Raw genomic sequence first — 22,531 nt, 5'->3', positions numbered from 1 at the left:
TATTTGTGATTGAGAGTTTCAACATTCTACCAACCCTTGTGAAAAGGAGTTTCCTAATTTCACTCCTGAAAGGTCCAGCTCTAATTTTTAGACTCTGCCCGCTAGTACTAGATTCCCCAACTAACAGAAATACTTTCTCTCTAACTATATGTTGCCCTTAATACCTTAAACTTTGATCCAAATTACCCCTTCTTCACCTCCAGTAGAATCCTTGATTATTTGAGCGTTGCTGAACCACAGCTCGTACTGTGATTACTTTCTATGAAGAAGGACCTAATTCTATCTCAGAGGGAATGGGGATTTTCCATTCCCTGCTGTTATCCTGAACTACATTCTCATCATCAATCTAACCTTGCTGCCACCAAATCAACTCAAATTAACTTTTGATCCTATGTAAATCTCCTCAATTAAAACTTTACCTGTAAGATACTAAAAGGTATCTTATCAGGACACTACAGCCTTTTCAACCTTTCCATTAAACATAGAACCTCTAATTTCTGGAAATTTAGGTATCCTTGTAATTATTATGAAATCTGGGAGTAGAATGCTACAGACTCTATCTCTTTCTTTGGCAATGATCTGGTTGATCCTGAGATGAGCTTTTCATCTCTTATTCATGTCACATCCAAGACTGCCTACTGTCGCCACTGTAACATCACCCAATTTCACCCATATCTGTTCATATGCTATTGAAACCCTCGTCCACGACTTTGCTAATCCTAGGCTTGATCATTCCAATATATCTCTGGTTTGTGTCCCATGGAACTTCCCAAGCTCTGTGAAAATCCAGCCCAATATCCCATGTGGCTCAGTGTCATTCTCTGTTTCACAATGCTCATGGAAGCAATGCTCATAAAACACTTTGGAATGCTCCATGGTGCTGAAGGCAGTATCAAAATACAAGCAGCTATTGATGCTGCTGTTGTTTAATATCTCAATGTTGTTTGATTGTTGGAGGCCAGATATCATTTTGGTAAATCGACACAGTACTCCCTCCAAGTCCAACATGTCCTTCAACTAATGTGACATCCAGAACAGCCTACATACAGAAGACGTGGTCTAACCAGGGCTTGCTATAGTGGAAGAATAACTTCTATCCCCTTGTATCCAATTTCTCTAGCTATAATGGCCAGCATTCCATTAGCTTTTCCTGGATTATTTTCAATACCTGTTGATTTACCTATTTTATTTCATTCTAATGATTAATCAACCTGTAGTCCTAAAGGTCTATCGATGTCCACTGTTTCATGGTTTGATTTGCGATATCATTACAATTCTTATTGTACAACAGAAATATTTACCTGAAATGGATGCGCTGCTTTAATATTCACTTTTACCAAAGTCCAACTGTGTGTAGATTTATTTGCCCTCCACACCTCTTCATAATGTCCCATTCTGTCCTTTGTATAAACGACAAATAAGTTGGATTGAGTCTGTTCAAGTTGGTAAAAGAAGGACAGGCATCCCAACAGGGCAAAAGTTGTCACCGGTGACATTAACTGAGCGACTTCATGTAAACTTGTGGTGTAAATAGCATCAACGTACATATAGTGACCTGAAAAAACAATAAAGTGGATCATTTAATAGTCCTAACAATCTGATAATAAGATATATTTACTTTGCTGTAAAAATATATAGATTTTCCAATCAGTAGTTTGGTGGTTCTGTGACGCAATGGGTAGTGCCCCTGCCTCTGAGCCAGAAGCTCAGGGTCAATTCCTATCCCAGACTTGATGGCCACAGAAGATGCCTTCATAGCAAATGGAAACAGATTAAGTGTCAACTTGTAACTCACAAATGGCAGGTAGTAACCAAAGGAGGGATTCCTGGTCAGTGATGTTATGGGAAGCAATTTGGAGTCTCTACCATCAGTACTCATTACTCCAGGCTCCAACATGCATGTAAAAGTACATGTTTCCAAAGCAACCCAGACACCATGAATGATAATTAACAGAACACCATTACTCGGTAATTTAACATACGAGAACAAGGAGGGGAAGTCAGATTAAAATGGAAAAGGTTTTCCATGGATTCCAATAAGAATGATTCAGCACAGAAGGTGGGCATTCAACTCACTGTGCCTGAGCTGGCTCTTTGAAAGTTATCCAATTTATCTCAACCAGCGTGCAATTTTCTGATCTTCAATTATTTATCCTCTCCACTTTTTGAAAGTTTCTACTGAATCTCCTTTTACAATCCTTTCATTAATTGCACTGGCATTTAGAACTCCCCTTTAATTCCTTTACCAACAAAGGCCCTTCTGCCAGTGGAAACAATTCCTTCTTATTCAGAATTTTGAACACCTCAATTCAACCTCCCCTGACCTGTTTGCTCTAAGGAGAGCCAGCCCAGCTTCCCTGAGTAAATAGAAATGAAAATTGTACTTTTTCTAATGTATGTGATGCAAGTTTTAAACTTGGGTGATAAGGTGAAAATCTGTCCTGCTATAGCCATAAATTCTGATGAAACCAATACCACAGGCATAAATAATGTTGGAAATCCAAAACCAAAACAGAAAATGTCAGAGAAACAGCATCTGTGGAGAGACAATCAGAATTATTGTTTTCACTCCAGTGACGAGTCTGAAACATTGGAACAGGAGGCAGTCATTCATTCCCTTGAGTCCATTTTACCATCCATTTAGATTCTGGCTGGCCAGTATCTTAACTGTCTGCTCATGTCAGCTACAAAGCATTTACAGCACAGAAAGAGGCCATTTAGTCTATCATATCTATGCTAGCTTCCTTCCACCCCTCCTTAACTCACACTCTCATCATATCCTTCTTTCTTCTCTCAAATTTTGAAATTGTATTTCTGATTTCCGAGTCTAAATCGACAATGTAACTGGTGAACATAATGGTTCTGCACCGATCCCTGTGAAAAATCACTTCTTTTCATGCTGTTCGCGCATCATTAGACATGATGCAATCTTTCTGGATCAGGCACTTTTATCCTCCAAGTTTGATTCATCTACCAATGATCGTCTTCCTTTCTATTTTATAAATCTTTATATTATTTATGATCTTAATCCTGCTGAATAGAGAATCATGTTGCCAAAGCTTGTCGTCTTGCACTCATCAAAACAAATGCAAGAATGTCAAGTTTCAAATGCTCACACCTCACAAATGAAGACAAAAAATTTTCACATCATCTCTCTTTCCAGCAAATTCTTTTATATCTCTTCCAGCACATTAGTTTCCCTTGAGAACGTTGTGGCAAAGCGATTATTAATATTTCTGTCATTTTGCTGTCATCACCTGCTTCATTACTGGCTCCACCACCATCTTAATCTTCTTGCCTAACAACAATCTATTAATCTCAGTTCTGAAATTTTCAACTGACTTCCAGCCTCAATGTTTTACAGGACACAGTTCCAGATTTCTGCTCACCTTTTCGTAGGGTGGACTTTGAAGAGTCATTAGAAGATTTTCCAGCATTTCACAATTGTTCTTTCATTTGGACTGTCTCTTGAGATCTGGGCAATTAAAATACTGTTCAATCTAATTAGGGAAGTTTCACCAGGAGCAGGGACATATCAAAAGATGTGATCCTGTAACCTACAGAGAAAATAAGTGCACTACATTGCCTACAGGAGTACTTTATTTCGCTTTAAAACTCACAATCGATCTTTTGTGGAAATTAATATTTATGGCTTTATTTATATACAGTTAAGTTCCTGGCGATATGAGATAATATTTCTACAGCAATAGAATGTTTTGAAAGTTTTCAGTCAATGCAATAAATTACTTGGAATCAAGAGATCTATCGTTTGATTAAATATTAAAGAAGCATTTTGACCCCCATAGGTTGAAGAGAGGGCTAAAGATAACCGATGTTTAAAATTACTAAAGGATTTGATATGATAGGCATTGAAGAGATATTTCTGTCAATGTCTGGTTGATCACTTTGTTAAGTTTGTAAACATTTTTATTTCAGGTGAAGAAATATCAAGTGCTGGCTGTTAAATTTGTTAACATTTTTATTTCAGGTGAAGAAATAATAAGTGCTGGCTATTAGTTGTCGAGTACATGTGTATAAAGGGGTCCAGTAACATGGAGGGTGGATTGAGACAGGTAAGGCTGAGGAAATCAATAAAATGTTCACAAAGGAAAATATATGTCTGGATTTCAATCTCTCGAATTGGCTTAGAATCCACTAATAGTAAGCCTAAAGGTGGACATCGGAAACAAAGGTTTGTTTCAAACAGAAGTTTGTTATCACCGGACCCGAAACGTTAACTCTGTTTTCTCCTCCACAGATGCTGCCAGACCTGCTGAGCTTTTCCAGCAACTTTGTTTTTGTTCCTGATTTACAGCATCCGCAGTTCTTTTGGTTTTTAGTTTGTTATCAAAGTTATTTTGGAGAAAAATAGCTGAAAACAATTATAAAATGTTAGGATATGTTTTGTGAAGTTGAAACTCGTAATCAATAGAAAAATTAAGCGGATATGTGGAATTAGATTATATCTTCACCAAGAAAAAAACAAGGTGACCTTGGCACTTTCACTTCCTACTAGGAGTAAGATCATATTTAAAGTATTCTCAGAGTTGGAGGCACACCAATTGGACACAGGTCAGTTTTGAAATTCTATCAAAATTATAGACAAAATTTAGAAGATAATGCACTAAATGAAATGAGACATGGTCAGAAACAGGCTAGATATTCCATAGAAGAATATAGAATGGAACTTAACAGATTATTTGCAGGATTGCAAAAGTTATACTTGAAGATTGTTAACTCAGTGCTTGCCTTTAAATTGTTGGATTGTGAAGGGTCAAAAGTGGATACAGTCCTGGTATAATCTGGAGTTAGTTTTTCAGAAAGAACAGGCTGTTGAAAAAGATGTCAGAAGCCTTTAAAACATTAATTGCCAGCAGCTTTTATGTCACCATGGCACCGTTAGCAATAACACAGAATGGAGGATTCCATTGCAGTGGCCATCAAGACCATCCAGATATAGGGCACAAGAGTCAATAAGGAAGAAGAAACATAAAATCATTAAATCATAAAATCAGAGTTGAGAGGGTTGGATTATGAGGAGAGACTGAGTAGACTGGGATTATACTCATTGGAATTCAGAAGAATGAGGGAGATCTTATAGAAACATATAAGTTTATGAAAGGAATAGATAAGGTGGAGGCAGGGAGGTTGTTTCCGCTGGCAGGTGAAACTAGGACTAGGGGGCATCACCTCAAAATAAAGGGAAGCAGATGTAGGACTGAGGTCAGGAGGAACTTCTTCACCCAAAGGGTTGTGAATCTGTGGAATTCCCTGCCCAGTGAAACGGTTGAAGCTACCTCGCTGAATGTTTTTAAGGCAAGGCTAGATAAATTTTTGAACAGTAAAGGAATTAAGGGTTATGGTGAGTGGGCGGGTAAGCGGAGCTGAGTCTCAAAAAGATCAGCCATGATCTAATTGAATGGCGGGGCAGGCTCGAGGGGCCGGATGGATGTGAGACACATCTCTGGTATTTATGACAGACGTCAGGAACTGTGGAACGATGACACATGAATGAACCTCAGGAATGATCAGGAATGGTCAATAGGTGTTTCATTCATTGACTCTAAACGTCATCATATAGTTGTCCTGAATGGAATAACAAGGTTGTCCAAATGACTTACAATACAACAGGTTCAAAAGGAGCTTAGGGTGATGCTAATCAGGCAGGAGGAATTGCAATGATCACAAATAGCTTCAGTCCAGTAAGAAATAGTTGCAAATACATTCAACTGTGCTGCGTTGGACAGTGAATGTGTACCCACAGTGTGTGGAGTTGATTAGTTGACACATTACCCTGATCATAAAATAATGAGGACCAAAGTAAGGTAAGGAATTACAGAGTGCTATACACTTCAGGTTTAGGGATGACAACACACCTAAGTCAATGAACAAGGTAGCAATTCCATGTAAAATCACTTCATTATAGCATAGATGTGGTATCAATTGAATTACCTTATTTGTGAACATTCTGTTTAGAAAATGCTCAAACAAAACTAGGTATGGAACATGGCATGGCAATTGTTTTTGGAAAAACTGTAGATTTCATTTCATTGTTTCCCTTTAATGATACCTAACTTGTATAATAAACATCTTAAAGAAGCATTACATCAAGGAATATAGATTTTAAAAATGCCAATTGCTTCAATACTACATCGGCAGCTTGCCCATCCACATTTTCACAGGTCAAAAATTCTGACTAAATGATGCAGGAGTAAGGGACAAGAAGTACACCAAACTTATAGATAGATTAACAATACATAAGATATATGTAAAAAGAATGTAGAAAGACACTATCACACTTTGTAGTGAATCTACCATTAGCAAGAGATTTTAATGATGTTTTAGCAGTGGACTTTAAGATATGGGATAAGGGAAACAAATATTTTCATCTGGCGATTTGTCTGCACAGCAATGCGATTTTGGTAATGACATTTAGTCAGTCTATAATAATAACTAGAAAAGAGAAAGATGATTGTGGACATGATAGTGAAGAATTGCGCAGGGAACCAGCTAAATTCCTAACTGACAGTAGGGGAATTTGCCAATGATATGTGAAAATATGAACATTGTCATAATGGATACAGCAGTAGAAAGCTCCTTTAGTGATGGAGTTTATAGAAAAAAACATGCAATGATAGAGATGATTCATAAAACTTTAGCAATCAAGTTCTCAACTAACATCTGCCCTGGCATGGGTAGTCCATGCAAATAACTCACCGCAAATGGTTGAGGGCTACAATCAATATCAATTTGTTTTTGTGAAAAATCCAAAAATTCCTTCAGCAATAAATGATCATCCCCTCACGTGGGAAGGGATTACAATTAGCTCCACTTTTTATGAGCACCTGAATGCTATTCATGCACGGAGAAGGGTTTCCACAAAGGCTGAGATTTCAGAAAATTTGGCAAGCTTTCCAGTATCATGCAAAATCATCAGAAATAGAATGCTTTTTCAAAAACAATTAATCCAGGGATCAAGGTATATTACAAAACAGAAAGGTAGCGAGAGCAGAAAAGTTTGGGTCAGCTTTGAGATAGTGTTGGAAGAACAGTCATTCTATACAATAGCAATCAAACTGTTGAGAACATTCCTCAAAGCTAATTGGCACTGACTACACACTTGCAGAGTCCAGCGAGGATTAGTGATGAGACATCCTGGAAATTGCACAGACATTTGTTGGACAATGACATGGAGTAGATTCTGATGATTAAAGGCTGACTCAAAACGGATACAGTGACACTGAAGAACAAATGAAGCATATTTGTCCCACTGGACAACTGCTAGCATGTGGCACATTACTTCCAGAAGGGGCCGGTGAATGGGGAATGTTGCCATTTCAGAGAGGGCAGGGAAAGGCATCAGCAAATACAAGGATTGGCTAAATATAAAAGGTGACGGATAGAAGGCAAGATCCATAGATTGGTAAAATGGTGTAAAAATGTGGAAGGCCAGGAAAGACAGGACAAGTTCTGAATGTGGAGTGGTCCAAGGGAATATCAGACTGGCAAAAGGAACTCAGATCACAGGATGGGGAGATCTTGAAGTAGTCTAGAACAAGATAGGCAGGCGAGTAGAGCTTACAGTTTCACCAGATCAAAGACTATGGAACAGGTCAGGAATACCAAAAGAAATAGAAGCCTTTATTAGCAAAGTTTAGTTGTTACTAACAAATTAGAAGCTAAGTTGACAAAGGATGGTCAAACAAAGTGTTGGAAAGTGGGAAAGAACTTGGTATATATACACTGAAGTGCAGGACAGGCAGGGTTATCACACAGATAGATATGCACCAAAGAAGTGCTTCCTGACAGTACACAAGGCTAAAGCCAAACTAATGGTTGGAGTTTCTAAGAGAAACTCAGTGTCCAAATTACTATCGTCAATTCCCATACACCAAGTAAAGCAAGCCTGAACATTTTTTTTCAGTCTTTACAAAACATTACTGTGAATGATATAAAAGCACCATTTTCACAAGGGGCAGATTTTTTCAAAGGGGGATCTTTTTGAAGCCACTTAAAGAAGTTGGAGACAAAAGGTGAAATAACTGCACAGAGGCCAATATCCCGTCGCCAAGTCACCCTTTATTTACATGTGCACAGTACACCGGCTGTAGCCAGCTACCTTCAAATCAGTCCCTGAACTGAGGAGATTCTAAATCCCCTGTTTATATCTGTCAGCCAGGGCTCCCCATTTGGCCCAGGTTAACAACCCCAATCAAGGATCTCATAGTCAATAAGATCCACCTGGTTCCAATCACTACAGAAAGGACATGATCAAAATAAACAAGTGTGTTTTATGTGTTGAATGATCCATTAAGAAGGTGATACTTCACAGTTAGATCTGTCCTGTTGGAATTGGACTGTGTACAGTTAAAAGTAATCTTTGGTTGGTATCATGCAGAGAAAGCAGCAGGCATTGTTACGCCACACTGATGATTTTTTATAGTGAGGTTATGCAAAATTTGAACAATCTGTGGTATATACAATAAAAAGGAATTTAAGCTTGGGACTAAAACTTCAGGGGCCTTTAACAGGATTAGATACCAAGCAGAACAAGTTAGGAGTGACCAGCAATCAAGAGCCTAACTTAGAACAAATCAAGTGCACCTTAATAAATAGAGCCAGGTTCTCACAAAAACTGGATCCTGCATCCAAGGTAGAAACTTAATTAAGACGTTTGAATGGTCAGTTGAACGGATTGTGTAGTCAGACATGATCAGATACCAGTTATGACATATTGGAACTGCTGAAACAAGTTTAGTTGAGGGGTGTGCAGCAGATCAGCACCACAGTGAAGCAGACTGGGTGACAAGGCCTGTAAGAGAAGCGCAGCAACAGCAGGAGATTAAACAAAAAACATATCATATAACTAGGTTATAGATAACTAATTACTGGGGTAGGAAGAAGTCAATTGAAGGAAAGATTAAAAAAATCAAAAAGAAACCAGAGAGGAGAGGTGCAGAGATAGCAAAGAGGCGAATGATTATTATGGATGATAATGGAATAGTTTAGGTTAGATGGGCTTCAGATTGGTTTCAGAGGTCGGCGCAATATCGAGGGCCGAAGGGCCTGTACTGCGCTGTAATGTTCTATGTTCTATGTTCTATGTTCTATGTACAGCAGCTGAGAGCCCCTTCAACTTATTTCAACTGTCATGCCTGCAGTATAACATCACAGGAAAATAGGTGATTATAAGTATTGATTTTGCGTCTTTTCAATTGAACAAGTGGTTTAAATCATTAGATGTGATTACAGCTGCAGAGTACAGTTAGAAAATTCACTTTTCAAATATTAACCATCCAAATTTGCAGCCAAATTTGTGCCTACATAAAGAATTTTGGTTCAGAGTTGCTGAACAAGTGTCTGAGCTGTGGACACTGTGAATCAGGAAGGGGAAAGATGGCCTGAACAGTGGCATCTCAGGAAACAGTCATTGCCCTTAGATTAATTACATCAGGGCTGTCTGTGGTCAGAGACAGGAGGGTGTGACTGCAATAAGGCAGATATTGGGATGTAGAGTTTAGCAGCCCTTGCCCAGCCAGTTCCTGCTTTTGGTTTGGATGAAGGCGCAGGCTGCAAGGAGGGTGAAAAATCTAACCACAGCACCAAATTAGAGTGCCAGGGGATGGGAACTTAATCAGTAAATGGGTGTGGCATAATTTGGGCAAAAGTTGCTGCCCTCTGCAGCAAAGACAGAGCATTCCAAAGACTTTTGTTACCTTTGAGTTCAGGACATCCCTTCTGGATGGAGAGGAACTTGGAATGGGAGGAGGAGGATCCAGGTGTTATGGTCCACCGAAGTACCAATGACATAGGTAGGATTGGGAAACAGGTTCTGCTGATGGATTATGAGCAGCTCAGGGATAAATTAAAAAGCAGAATCACAAAGGTAGTAATCTCTAGATTACGACCTAAGCCATGTGTAAATTGGCATAGGGTAAGTCAGATGAGAGAGGTAAGTAAATGGCTCAAAGATTGGTGTGGGAGAAAATAGGTTCCAATTGGTGGGGCACTGGTACCAATAATGGAGAAACAGAGAGCTGATCTTTTGATTGGGTTTCATTTAAACCACACTGGGACTGGTGTCCTGGTGAATCATATAACTAGGTTGTAGATAATTAATTACTGGGGTAGGAAGAAGTCAATTGAAGGGAAAATTTAAAAAAATCAAAAAGAAACCAGAGGGGAGAGGTGCAGAGATAGCAAAGAGGCGAATGATCATTAAAGTGTGACAGGGAGGGGCAGAAAATATAAGCAGCAAAGTACAGCAGACATTTGAACCAGAGATGAAGTAATCACTAAAAAAAAAATCAAGGCTTAAGGTTCTTTATCCGTTTGTATGAAGTATTCATAACTAGAAGAGTTTGTAGCACAAATAGAAATAACTGAATGTAATTTGTTAGCAATTACAGAGACATGGTTGCAGTGTGACCAGGATCCAAAAATCAATATTCAAGGGTTTCAGTGTTCCAGAAAAATAAGCAAAAAGGACATGGACATAGGTTCCTTTGTTAACAATACTACCCTATCAGTGTAGTGATGAATTGGGTTTTGTTTTTAGGAACCAGCTGCAAATGACTGGAAAACTAATAAAAAGGGAAGAAAATTTATGTAAGTAGATTGGCAAGAAATGAAAATAAATCAAGAGCTTCACTGGGGAGCTCCTGCATCAGGGAGGCTGAGAAAAAGTAGGAAACTATAAGCCAGTTAGCCTAACATCTGTCATTGGGAAAATGCCAAAATTCATTACTTCGGAAGAAACAGTCCCCCAAGGCATTTAGAAAGGTTTAACATGACAAACAGAGCCAATATCATTTTGTGAAGAGGAAACCACATTGTCAAATTTGCTAGAGTTCTTTGAGGATATAATAGGCAGAGGGTGAACCGGTAGATGTATTATATTTGCATTTCCAAAAAGCATTCGATAAGGTATCACATAAAAGATTATTGCATATAATGAGAGCTCGCAGTGTTGTGGGTAATATATTAGCATGGATTGAGGATTTGTTAATACACAGAAGATACGGAGGTGAGATTAATGGGTCTTTTTTAGGTTGGAAAGGTGCAACTAGTGAAGTACCTCGAGGATCAGAAGCAGGGTGTCAATTATTTACCATCTTTTTAATTACCCACAGGAGGGGGCAGAGTGTAACATCTCCAAATTTGCTGACAATACAAAAATAGATGGGAGCGCATTTTGTGATAAGGACATAAAAAATCTGCAAGGGGATATCAACAGTTGAGCAAGTGGGCAAAAATGAGGCAACCAGAGACTAATGTATGAAAATGTAAAGTCCTGCACTTTAGTGGGAAGAATCAAAAGGCAGATTATGATTTAAATGGAGAGGGACTCCAAACAAGTGCATCTGGGTATTCTTGTGCATGATACACAAAATATTAGCATGTAGGTGCAGCAAGTAATGACGACAACAAATAGAGTTTAGCCTTTATTGCTAGGGGCCTGTAATTTAAAAACAGGGAAGTTTTGTTCCAACTGTACAGGGTGTTGCTGTGGCTACACCTGGAGTGTTGTGTTAAATTTTGGCCCCTGTATTTAAGAAAGGATATACTGGCAATGGAGGCAGTTCAAAAGAGATTCACTAGGCTGGTTCCTGGGATGAAATGGTTGAGTTATCAAGAATAGCTAAACAAGTTTGGCCTTTATTCATGAAAGATCATGAATCATACAAGATTTTGAAGGGGACCTGACATGGTAGATGTTGAGAAGATGTTTCCATTGTTCGGGAATCTTAAACTAGGGGACATATAGAATAAGGGTATATTTATTTAAAACTGAGATGTGAAGGAATTTCTTCTTCCAGACAGTGGTGAATATCTGGAATTCTCTACCTCGGAGCCATGGAGGCTAGATCAACTGAAAGTATTTAAAGAAGAGGTCAACCGATTTTTGAAATATTGAAGAGCTAAGAGCTAAAAAGAACTGGCATGAAAGAAGAGTTGAGCCCTGGGGTAAATCAGCCATGATCTTATACAATGCCAGGTCAGGCCTGAATGGCTGAATGGCCTACTCCTGCTCTTATTTCTTATGTTTTTATTAAAGAAATTAAATCCAAGAAATGCACAATCAAGTTTCTGGCTTTTGGTGATCCAGAATTTATAAAGCTAGTCATTTTTATAGATGCTTCGCATCCTGGTCTTCCAGATGGATACGCCAGGATGGAGGGGTTATTATATTCTTGGCTGTAAAGAACAATAAACATAGTTAATTCATCTGGGAAGTCAAGAAAATGGAAGGGTAGTTAAAAGTACCTTTATTTGCTGAAATACTGGTACTGGTAAAAGCAATTGGTGTAGAGGTGTCCTTGTATAAGATTTCCTTCAAAATATTAGACAAGGGGCAATCTGAGAAGAATTTGCCTCTGGAATGTTACATGGATAATCATTATTTTTGGAATAATGTTCATTTGCCAAAGGGTGATGCAGAGAAAACTTTGTGAATTGACCTTACTTAACATGAAGGAATTGTTGAAAAGATCTTTAAACTAAAATAGGTTAGTCACCAATTGTCAGACTATTTTACAAAGAGAAATGTTTGCCCTAAGAAATACAGTCAATAACACGATAGTTCCATTCTCATGTGACTTTGCATTATAAGAAAATTGTGCAATAAATGCTACTTTTAAAGTGATGGGGACAGAATCGCGTTATAGCCAATACAGGTAGGGAAAGTTTGTGTACTACAAATAGTGTTCTATAATCCTTCAATCATGTTAAAACCAATTTGCATTGAAGAAACACGCGTTATATCAGAACTGACTTGTAGTCTCAAAGACATACTTCTTGTGTTATGATGAAAACATGGAATATTGAAATGAGAACATGCAAAATTTCATAAGAATATTGATTTTTTTTCTTTAATTGCTTCATAATTATTTCTATATGTGGAAAAATAAATTATTTAAAAGAACAGGGAATGTGGGATCTGTTAGAGGTGGTTGTATTATTATGTGCAACATAAGAGAAAAACACTGATTACTTTTGGAAAGAATACATTTAACATTTCGATTTCAATAAGAGGTGATTTTGTTTATATCTGGTTAATTACATTGTTAAATTTGTTAATGTCTTTATTTCAGGTTAAGAAGAAAACAGGTGCTGGCCATCTGGTGTCTGAGCATTTGTATATGAGGAGCATGTATAACATTGAGGGTGGAATGAGAGGGGTAAGACTGCAGAAGTCAATAAACTCTCATCATAAAAGAATAGAAGTGCATCTTGACTTAAATCCCTCTAACCTGCTTAGAATCTATTTATAGTTTCCACTTATGAGGACATCCAGAATTAGGGGATATTAAGCTAAGATAGTCACTAATAAATCCAATGGGAAATTCTGGAGAAGCTACTTCAGCCCCAGAGAGAGTGAAACTCACGGGGAAGTGGATAGAATAGATGCATTGAAGGGGAAGCTAAAAAACAAGGAACATAAGAATATGTTGATAGAGGACGAAGAGGAGTGACAGTAGGCTCTTCAGAAGCATAAATACCATCATAGACGAATTGGGATGACTGGTCCATTTCTGTACTGTATATTCATTAATTGCTATGTTCTTTCTAATTCAAGTTGTCACATTCTCATTTGAGGTTTCCTTAGTTTCTTTTTTCTTTTGCAATGGCTGCACATCACAAAATCTGATGGGAGCATCACATAGAATAAAACACTCGCATCTTAATTCATGAATGGAAAAATCATTCTTTCCTCTAGCACAGACGTGCAATTTATTCTCTTGCTGCTGACTAACACACAAACGCAGATGGAGCTGTTTAACCACCAACCCACCTTGGAAATTCCTAGAAAATAAGTCATTGATTTAAACACAAACAGCAATCTCCCTGCTGTTCAACGATAGTTGTTAGACAAAAATAATTTCTCCTTAAAGTAATGACAAGTACACAAACGTTTCTTAACCAATTCACCAACCTTTACCGTTCTGGCTGTGAATAACAGTGCTGCTCTCTACGACAGTGTGGCTAATACCACCCCCTGTTAATCTGTTTTGAAAGTCTAAACTGACGCAAGACAGTGCATAATGATGCTTGCCTCATTCACAAAGCTAGATTCCGTTTCATTCTAGGTGAATACATGCTACAACTCCAGCATGGCCACTGTTAGAAGTCATATTAAAAACAGCCTTAAATATCACACTGGCACAGTCGAGGGGAGAGAGAGAGAAACCAAAGCTCTCTGGGATAATTTTCAGAACAAAGTCATATGTCATGAGTGGCATTACAATTCAATAAAACCCAATAATCATGCAACAATGCTTACCCAACTGGCACCAGAAATACTCATTCAATCTCAAGCAAAACAAGTTATTAAATGATGATTCATCGAAGGTTTGCAGGGGGAGATGTTTTGACTTGATTGATTAAGAACAAACTTACTAGTTTGAGTTTTACGTAGAACATAGAACAGTACAGCACAGGAACAGGCCCTTCGACCCATCACGTCTGCACCGACCATTATGCTATTCTAAACTAATCCCATCTGTCGAATACTTCTGAGTTTCTTTCTTACTGACATTGCTTTGTCTTTTAAATAGACATCTAATTGTTTTCTGTCAGTGAGTTTTGGCATTTCCACCCTTGTTTGTGGCAATAAGACATTTGGTTGAGAGATCAGTGTCTATCTGGATGCACCCTGCTCCCCCCATTCATAATCAGAATAAAAGTTGACCTTTCTAATGTTTTAAAAAATTTTACTTTAGTCAGTTTTCTATAGCTCTTTAATGCTTTATTAATATCAAAATATAACAGAATACTGTGGCTTATTGAGTATTGGACTCTACTGATCACTGAATTATAGAATCAGGCAGCATAGAAGGAGGACATTCAGCCCAAAATGTCTGTGCGCACTCACTGAAAGAGTTATCCAATTAGTTGTACCCCCCCACTCCTTCCCACAGTCTTGCATGTTTTTCTCTTCCAGTATTAATCCAATTAACTTTGGAATGTTACTATTAATCTGTTTCCAATGTCCTTTTCCGCATTCCAGATTATTCCAATTTGCAGCAAAGGAAAATTTCTCCTCATCTCCCATTGGTTCTTTTGCCAATTGCCTTAAATCTGTGTCCTCTGGTTACTGATCCTTCTACCATTCAACACAGTTTGTATTACTTAAACTATTAAAACTCATTGTAATTTCCAACACCTAATCTCCCTTTATCCTTTCCTGCTAAAAGAGAAACAACACAACATCCTCCACATAACTGCGGTCCTTCATCATGAATTCGACTGATTACATAAAGCCATATGACAATCATCCTTTGGCATTTTCTCTTGGTTTTGGGAGTCATCATGTGTTTTGCTAGGAGAAAATACTTCTTGTGAAGTACTTATCCCACTGTTTAGTTACAGATGTCAACGGCATTACTTTCCTGCAGATCTGTGATGGTCCGTGTGCCTAACTGATATTTGTTCTTTAACATACAATACTTTATTCATATGTGGTCAGAATGTTTTTCTGGATGGTCCCCCACTGCGACAGTTCTGTGGCCCTTCCAGCTGTCAATGATATAATGCATGACAGACTTCTGCATCCTGAAAGTTATTGTACACTTGATCCACCACAAGTTTATTGAGAGCTGAGGTAATTTATTTTTATTTCATGCTAAAACAATGTTGATCTAGGGTACATTTTCCCTAATTCACATTGGAATTAATCCAGGTCAAATTTCCTTTCCTTATAGTGGCTGGATAACATGGCACTTCAAAGTGACTTAGAAAATCATGAATATAGTAAGAAAGAAGGAAGACGGAAAGCTGGAAGTTATTCAAGCATTTGTCATTGATTGTGCATTCTAGCATTTTTCCAAAGAAGTCACAGCAGCACATTTAGAAAATCCTAATCAGGCAGAGTTAACACAGTTTTGTGAAAAGGAAATTGAGTCTGACAAACATATTAAAGTTCTCTTGAGGATACAGACTTATACGGAGGATAAAGGGGAATTGGTAGAAATGGTCTAAGCAGATTCCATAACGCATTCAAAAAAATCACTACACAAGATGAGAAAAATATGGTGTGTGGGTGATAGATTAGCATTAATTGAGGACTGGCTAACTAACAGGAAACACCAGTGAACTAGTTATTTTCCGGTTGGCAAACTGTAGCCAGTGGAATGCACAGGGATCAGTGAACTAAACTATTTACAATCTATATCAGTGATTTAGATGACAGAATCAACAGAATTGTCATCAAATTTGATGATGATACACAGATAGATAAAAGTAAGATGTGAGGAGCACACAAAGACTCTTCAGCAATATTAGATGAGGTGAGTGGGCAAAAATTTGGATTGTTACTGTTTGTATTTTTGTCACTCAGACAGCCATGGAAGCTGGGTCTTTATAAAGAACAAAGAACAATTCAGCACAAGAACAGGCCCTTCAGCTCTCCAAGCCCGCGTCACTGCATTTTGTTCTTCCATATTGAAATTATCTTCACTTACAGGATCTGTATCCCTCTATTCCCTTCCCACTCATATACTTGTCCAGGTGCTTCTTGAATGCTGCCATTGTGTTGCTTCCACCAAGTCCTCTGGCAACGCATGCCAGGCACTCACCACCCTTTGTGTGAAAAACCTGCCTCGCACGTCTCTCTTTTAAACTCCCCTCCACCTTGTATCTTGAACCTGTGTCCCATAGTGCTTGGCCTCTCCACCCTGGGGGAAAAGCCTCATACTTTCCACTCTATTCATGGCATTCACAATCTTATAAACTTCTATCAGGTTGCCCCTAAACCTCCTGTGTTCCAGTAAAAACAAACCCAGTCTATCCAACCTTTCTCCATAGCTAAAATCCCCCATACCAGGCAACATTCTGGTAAACCTTTTCTGTACTCTCTCCAAAGCATCCACATCCTTCTGGCAGTGAGGTGGCCAGAACTGTACACAATATTCCCAGTATGGCCTAACTGAAGTTCTATAAAGCTGCAGCATAATTTGCCCATAATTATACTCAATACCTGTTGCAATGCAGGCAAGCATGCTATAGACCTTTTTTACTACCTTATCTACCTGCGCTGCCACCTTCAGTGATCTTGGACCCTGCACACCCAGATCCCTCTGCATATCAATACTCATAAGGATTCCTCCATTCATTGTATAATTTCCACCTGTACTTGAGCTTCCAAAATGCATCACCTCACATTTGTCCAGATTAAACTCCATCCGCTGTTTTTCTGCACATGCCTCCAACTGATCTTTATCATGCTGTATCCTCTCATAATCCTCCTCATTATCATCAACTCCACCAAGCTTTATATCATCCACAAACTTACTAATTAGACCAGCTACATTTCCCTCCAAATCATTAATGTAGATCACGAACAGCAGAGGTCCCAGCACTAATCTATGTGGAACACCATTAGTCACAGCCCTCTATTCCTAAAAACATCTTTCCACTGCTATCCTCTATCTCCTATGACTAAGCCAGTTCTGTATCCATCTTGCCAGCTCACCCCTGATACCCTGTGACTTAAACTTTTGCACCAGTCTGCCATGAGGGACCTTGTCAAAGGCTTTACTGAAGTCCATGCAGACAACACCAACTGCTTTTACCTCACCAATCCCCCATATAAAAATATATTCAATGCTGAGTTGGACAAAAATGAATTGACATGAGAGTCCAGGATTATGCAGGATGACTGGAAAGTGAAGTTAACATACATTAGAACAGCTGTTATTGCTGAATTAGTCAATTCCACAGAACGGGTTCAAGTTTCAATTGACTTACTCCTGCACATATCTCTTATATTCGTATTACTCATGTTATAGTACAAAGACAGAGAGCATTTTGTTCAACATATCTGTTCAAATGATGTTGTTACTTACACGCCCACGGAAAATAAGGGTACCAGGAGAAGATTAACTAATTGATATAGTCAAGTCCACATTGATGTTGGCTGGGGCATCATGAAGAGACTCTCAGTCCTATCATCAATACCACACACCCTGATCTCATACAGATTCATGCAATCTTCAGGAGGAAGCAAGGAAAAATGTTGGAGAAACACTGGTCAATAAGGAGAAAAAGATAATCTGGAAGATTGCACTCTGACCAATTTAGGCTTCGAGACGGTAAAAGAAGTTAGACAAGCAGGTCAGTGAGAAGGGAATAGAGGGTTACAATGATAGATTTAGATGAGGAAAGATGGGAGTAGACATAGACTGTGGCAAAGGGGCTTAAGGTATATGCTGTAAATAAATACACAAGTATCTTAGGACTTGTTCCCGTTCTATCTTTCATCAATGGGATTTCTGTAATAGAACAGCATGTAGTACTAATTGAACAGTTGCTTCAAAGAGCCAGCATGGTTATGATGGGTTGAATGGCCTCTTCCTGCTCTGTATGATAAATTTCATGAAAATATTTTAGCAGCTTTTCAGAAATGAAAACAGATTTTGTTTTAGTCCATCAGAAATATTTGAGTGATAGAAAACATACCTTGCTCATTGTCCAATGTATGATCAGTTGGTAGGTTTGTGGGTGAATCTCGAACTGAACCTCCACCGACAAGCCAGTTGAGATTTGGGTTCCACCTGTTGTTATAGCCGCAAAGGTGATTCTCTTCAAAGGTACACACTGTAATTGTAATAACACTTAATGAAATCAAATATCAGTGCTGCATGCAGAGTAAGATCAAGTTTAGAATCAAGCCTAAACTCTGATATAGAAAGTGGATCCATTTGCCTCTTGTGACTGAAACACAGGATAGGTGCAAAACATCCCAAAATTCTGCAATCCATGCCTTGTGGGCACCTGAAGTATATCCAAGTTGGGTCAGCAGCAGGCATTGCCAACCCTCCAGGGTTACCTTGGAGTCTCCTGAACACTGCTACAAGGAACCAAGGTCAGAAAAAAAATCACAAGAGCACTAAAAGTAATTTGTTTTTACATTTCTTCAAACACTTTAGTGATTGGGGGAAGCTGGCAATTTAATTGGGCAAGGTGGTTGGAGATGAAGGGCTATTTGGGGAAAGCTTCTAGAATACAGCCAAACATAGTTTATTACTTTGGCAATGGAGACTACAGGAATTAAATTACTTTTGTAAATTTCTAAAAAAAAAGTCATTTGAAATATTCAAGATTAGCTCGATATTGTTTAGGACATTGAGGGAGTTGAGATAGAAGATCAGCCAGCATCTTATTGAAAGGCAGAGCAGGCTCAATGAGCCAAATGGGCTTCTCCTATTTCATATATTATCCAACTCATTAAAATTAAAATTAAAATTGCCACTGAACCATGGGCAATTTTGCTTAACAGCTGAGACACACAATTGTTCCCTACTTGAACCATTGTATTCAACATTGGCTTCAGATACTTAACAAATAAAAGAACAGTCTCATCAACCTGGTACTCATTTTACTGTAGTAATTAAATAAACTTACCAACACAGTAACCTGGAGAGATTTTGATTTCAAAAACTGCAATACTAGCCTTTGGGTCTGGACTGACTACAGCTTCTAGAAGTATCTGTGCAGAAGCAGTAAGATGCATTAATGTAAAACATTTGTAAATAATGGTTTACGTTTCCTGTGGAACATTTTATGAATTGTAACAAACAGAGTATTTCTTTAATTTTGCCAAGTGATTCTTACCTCATGTCACAATATACTGAAGTTGGATGATTATTTCCCACACCTCTAAATAACATCCCAGCCAAATTTTACATGTGTTCATCAAGATGGCTACCATTCCACACAGGAGGGGTTTGGTTAGCTCAGTTGGTGGGACATATGGTTTGTGATGCACTGTGAAGCCAACAGCACAGGTTCCATACTTGTACCACAAAGGTCCCACCTTCTCAGCTTTGTCTGAGGTGTGCTGACCCACAGGTTAAACTCACCACAAGTTATCTACCTTTAATGAGACTGAGACTATGGTATCTTTACTAAAATCCAGAGAATTATCATGAACCACACGTCAACATGCCAGCTTCCCACAATAGATTATTTGGGTGAATGTCAAAGTCAATGCCAGTGCCTGCCCACCATTCACAAAAAAAACTCATTAACCGTCAACAAGCTTGCTTTCAAGTCAATTGACCCGAAAATAATGATGCCCATGCCATAATGCAGTTAGCAGGGGAAAGCAGGTGAGAATGGGTAACTCTGGTGAAAAAGTGGGAAGGAAAGGGGGAGTGCCTTCTTTGCTTGTGACCAATTCACATTTGGGACATACCCTTCCCAAGATGGTAACCCCAAGCCCTAATGTCTCCCTCTCCACCACGCTCCAGCCTCCAAAGCTTGACGCTCCATCCCAAACCCTTCCCCACGAGGGTGCCTATCCCCCCTGGGTACTATGCTGTTTTCATTATGGGACTGCTTGCAATCTGAGAGCTCTCCTGGGAGAATTGAAGAAAACTTTCATTTATGTCGAGCTTTCCACAACCATGCATTTTTTGCAGTTTGGAAAACATTGCCAATTTTGGTTAATCAGACTGAAAACATCATCAATGAAGGCCAGAAGTCCCATGCTGAGCTTAAAAGGCTGTCACCAGCACATTATCACTGTTTGTTTGTTAAAGTCGCTCAGTTTGTGACTAAGCTTTTTCTTGGAGACAGGCGAACAACATGTCCCTCATAAAATCTAGCCCCTCATTGTATTGTTCCTTGAGTATTTTGTAGAGAATTCAATACAGTCCACACACCCATACAAAAGATAGCAGCATAAATCTTTCATTCCTTACATATGTCAGTTCTGGCTTAGTGGGTAGTACTCTTGCCTCTAACTCAGATAATTGTGGGCCAAGTCTTAATCTTAAGTCTTATGATCTTAAGGGTAAGATCGCAGTTAGTACTCTCCTCTAGTACTGAGGAACTATTAGATGACTAGTTGTGGTTCATTTCCAATAGGACTTTGTCTGCTTTCTCACATGGATGTAAAGATACCATGATATTATTTCAAAGAGGAGCAGAGGCCTTCCATAATGTCCTAGGCAATAATTAACCTTCAACCAATATTACTCAAAATAAATTATTTGATCATCATCGCTTTGCTGTTTGTGGGAGCCTGCAGTGTGAACATTGACTGTTTTCTACACTTCAAAAATGCTTTGTTGTGAAACACAGTATATAAATGAACATTTTCTTCCTTTCTCCCAAGACAGATCTAGATGGAGGCTCAGGAGAGGCGATGGCCCAGTGCTACTATCACTAGACTATTATCCAGAAAGTCAACTAGTGTTCTGAGGACCTGGGTTCAAATCCTGCCACATCATGTGGTGGAATTTGAATTCAATCAAAAAAAAATGTCTGGAATTAAGAACCTACTGAAGACTATGAAATCATTGCCATTGTCGGAAAAATCCACCTGGCTCACTAATGCCAGGGAAGGAAATCTGCTGTGCTTACCTGGTCTGGGCCTACGTGTGACTCCAGACCGACAGCAATGTGGTTGACTCTTAATTACCCTCTGATATGGCCAAGCAAGTCACTCTGTTGTATCAATAGCTATGAAGACTCAACAAAAAATGAAACCAGATGGACTACCCAGCATCAAGCCTGGCACTGGAAACAACAACAGCAGAAACAGCCCTGTCAACCCTGCAGAGTCCTCCTTATTAACATCTGGGAACATGTGCCAAAATTGGGAGAGCTGTCTCACAGACTAGTCAAACAGTAGCCTGACATAGTCAGACTCACAGAATCATACCTTACAGAAAACGTCCCAGACACCACCATCACCATCCCTTGATATGTCCTGTTCCCCCCAGCAGGACAGACCCAGAGGTGGTGGCACAGTGGTACACAGTCAGGAGGGAGTTGCTCCTGGGAGTCCTCAACATTGACTCCAGACCCATGAAGTCTCATGGCTTCATGTTAAAAATGGGCAAGAAGGCCACTTTTTGACTACCACATACTGTCCTCCCTCAGCTGATGAATTGGTACTCCTCCATGTTGAACAACACTGGGAGGAAGCACTGAAGATGGCAAGGGGACAAAATGTACTCTGAGTGGGGGATTTCAATGTCCGCAGCAGCACTACTACTGATCGAGCTGGCCGGGTCCGACAGGTGGTGAGGGAACCAATAAGAGGGAAAAACATACTTGACATCATCCTTACTAATCTGCCAGCTGCAGATGCACGTGTCCATGACAGCATCAGTAAGGGTGACCATCGCACGGTCCTTGTGGACAGTCAGTCTCACCTTCACATTGCAAATAACCTCCGTTGTGTTGTGTGGCACTATCACCGTGCTAAATGGGACAGACTTCAAATAGATCTAGTAACTCAAGACTAGGCATCCATGAAGTGTTGTGGGCCATCAACAGCAGCAGAATTGTACTCCAGCACAATCTGTAACCTCGTGGCCTGGCATATCCCCCACTCTACCTGTACCATCAAGCCAGGGGATCAACTCTGGTTCAATGGAGAGTGCAGGAAGATGTGCCAGGAGCAGCACCGGGCATACCTAAAAATGTCAACCTGGTGAAGCTACCAAACTGGACCACTTGCATGCCAAACAGTATAAACAGCAAACAGCAGTCAAATTTAAGCTATCCTACAACCAAC

General features: G+C 39.2%; 1 protein-coding gene across 1 annotated transcript in view; it reads right to left on the bottom strand.

Moving 5' to 3' along the window:
* The window catches only part of mamdc2a (MAM domain containing 2a), a 113,102-nt gene that overhangs the window by 52,982 nt on the left and 37,589 nt on the right, over positions 1 to 22,531 (bottom strand). Inside the window, exons 4-6 of the mRNA XM_048620073.1 lie at positions 19,405 to 19,489; positions 18,460 to 18,597; positions 1,302 to 1,555 (exon numbers count right to left, since the gene is read on the bottom strand). Coding sequence (XP_048476030.1) covers positions 1,302 to 1,555; positions 18,460 to 18,597; positions 19,405 to 19,489 — 477 coding nt within the window. The remainder of the gene's footprint in view (positions 1 to 1,301; positions 1,556 to 18,459; positions 18,598 to 19,404; positions 19,490 to 22,531) is intronic.

This window comes from Rhincodon typus, chromosome 3, assembly GCF_021869965.1.
Source record: "Rhincodon typus isolate 14 chromosome 3, sRhiTyp1.1, whole genome shotgun sequence".
NCBI classification, from domain to species: Eukaryota; Metazoa; Chordata; class Chondrichthyes; order Orectolobiformes; family Rhincodontidae; genus Rhincodon; species Rhincodon typus.
This window is presented reverse-complemented; position numbering and strand designations above follow the sequence as displayed.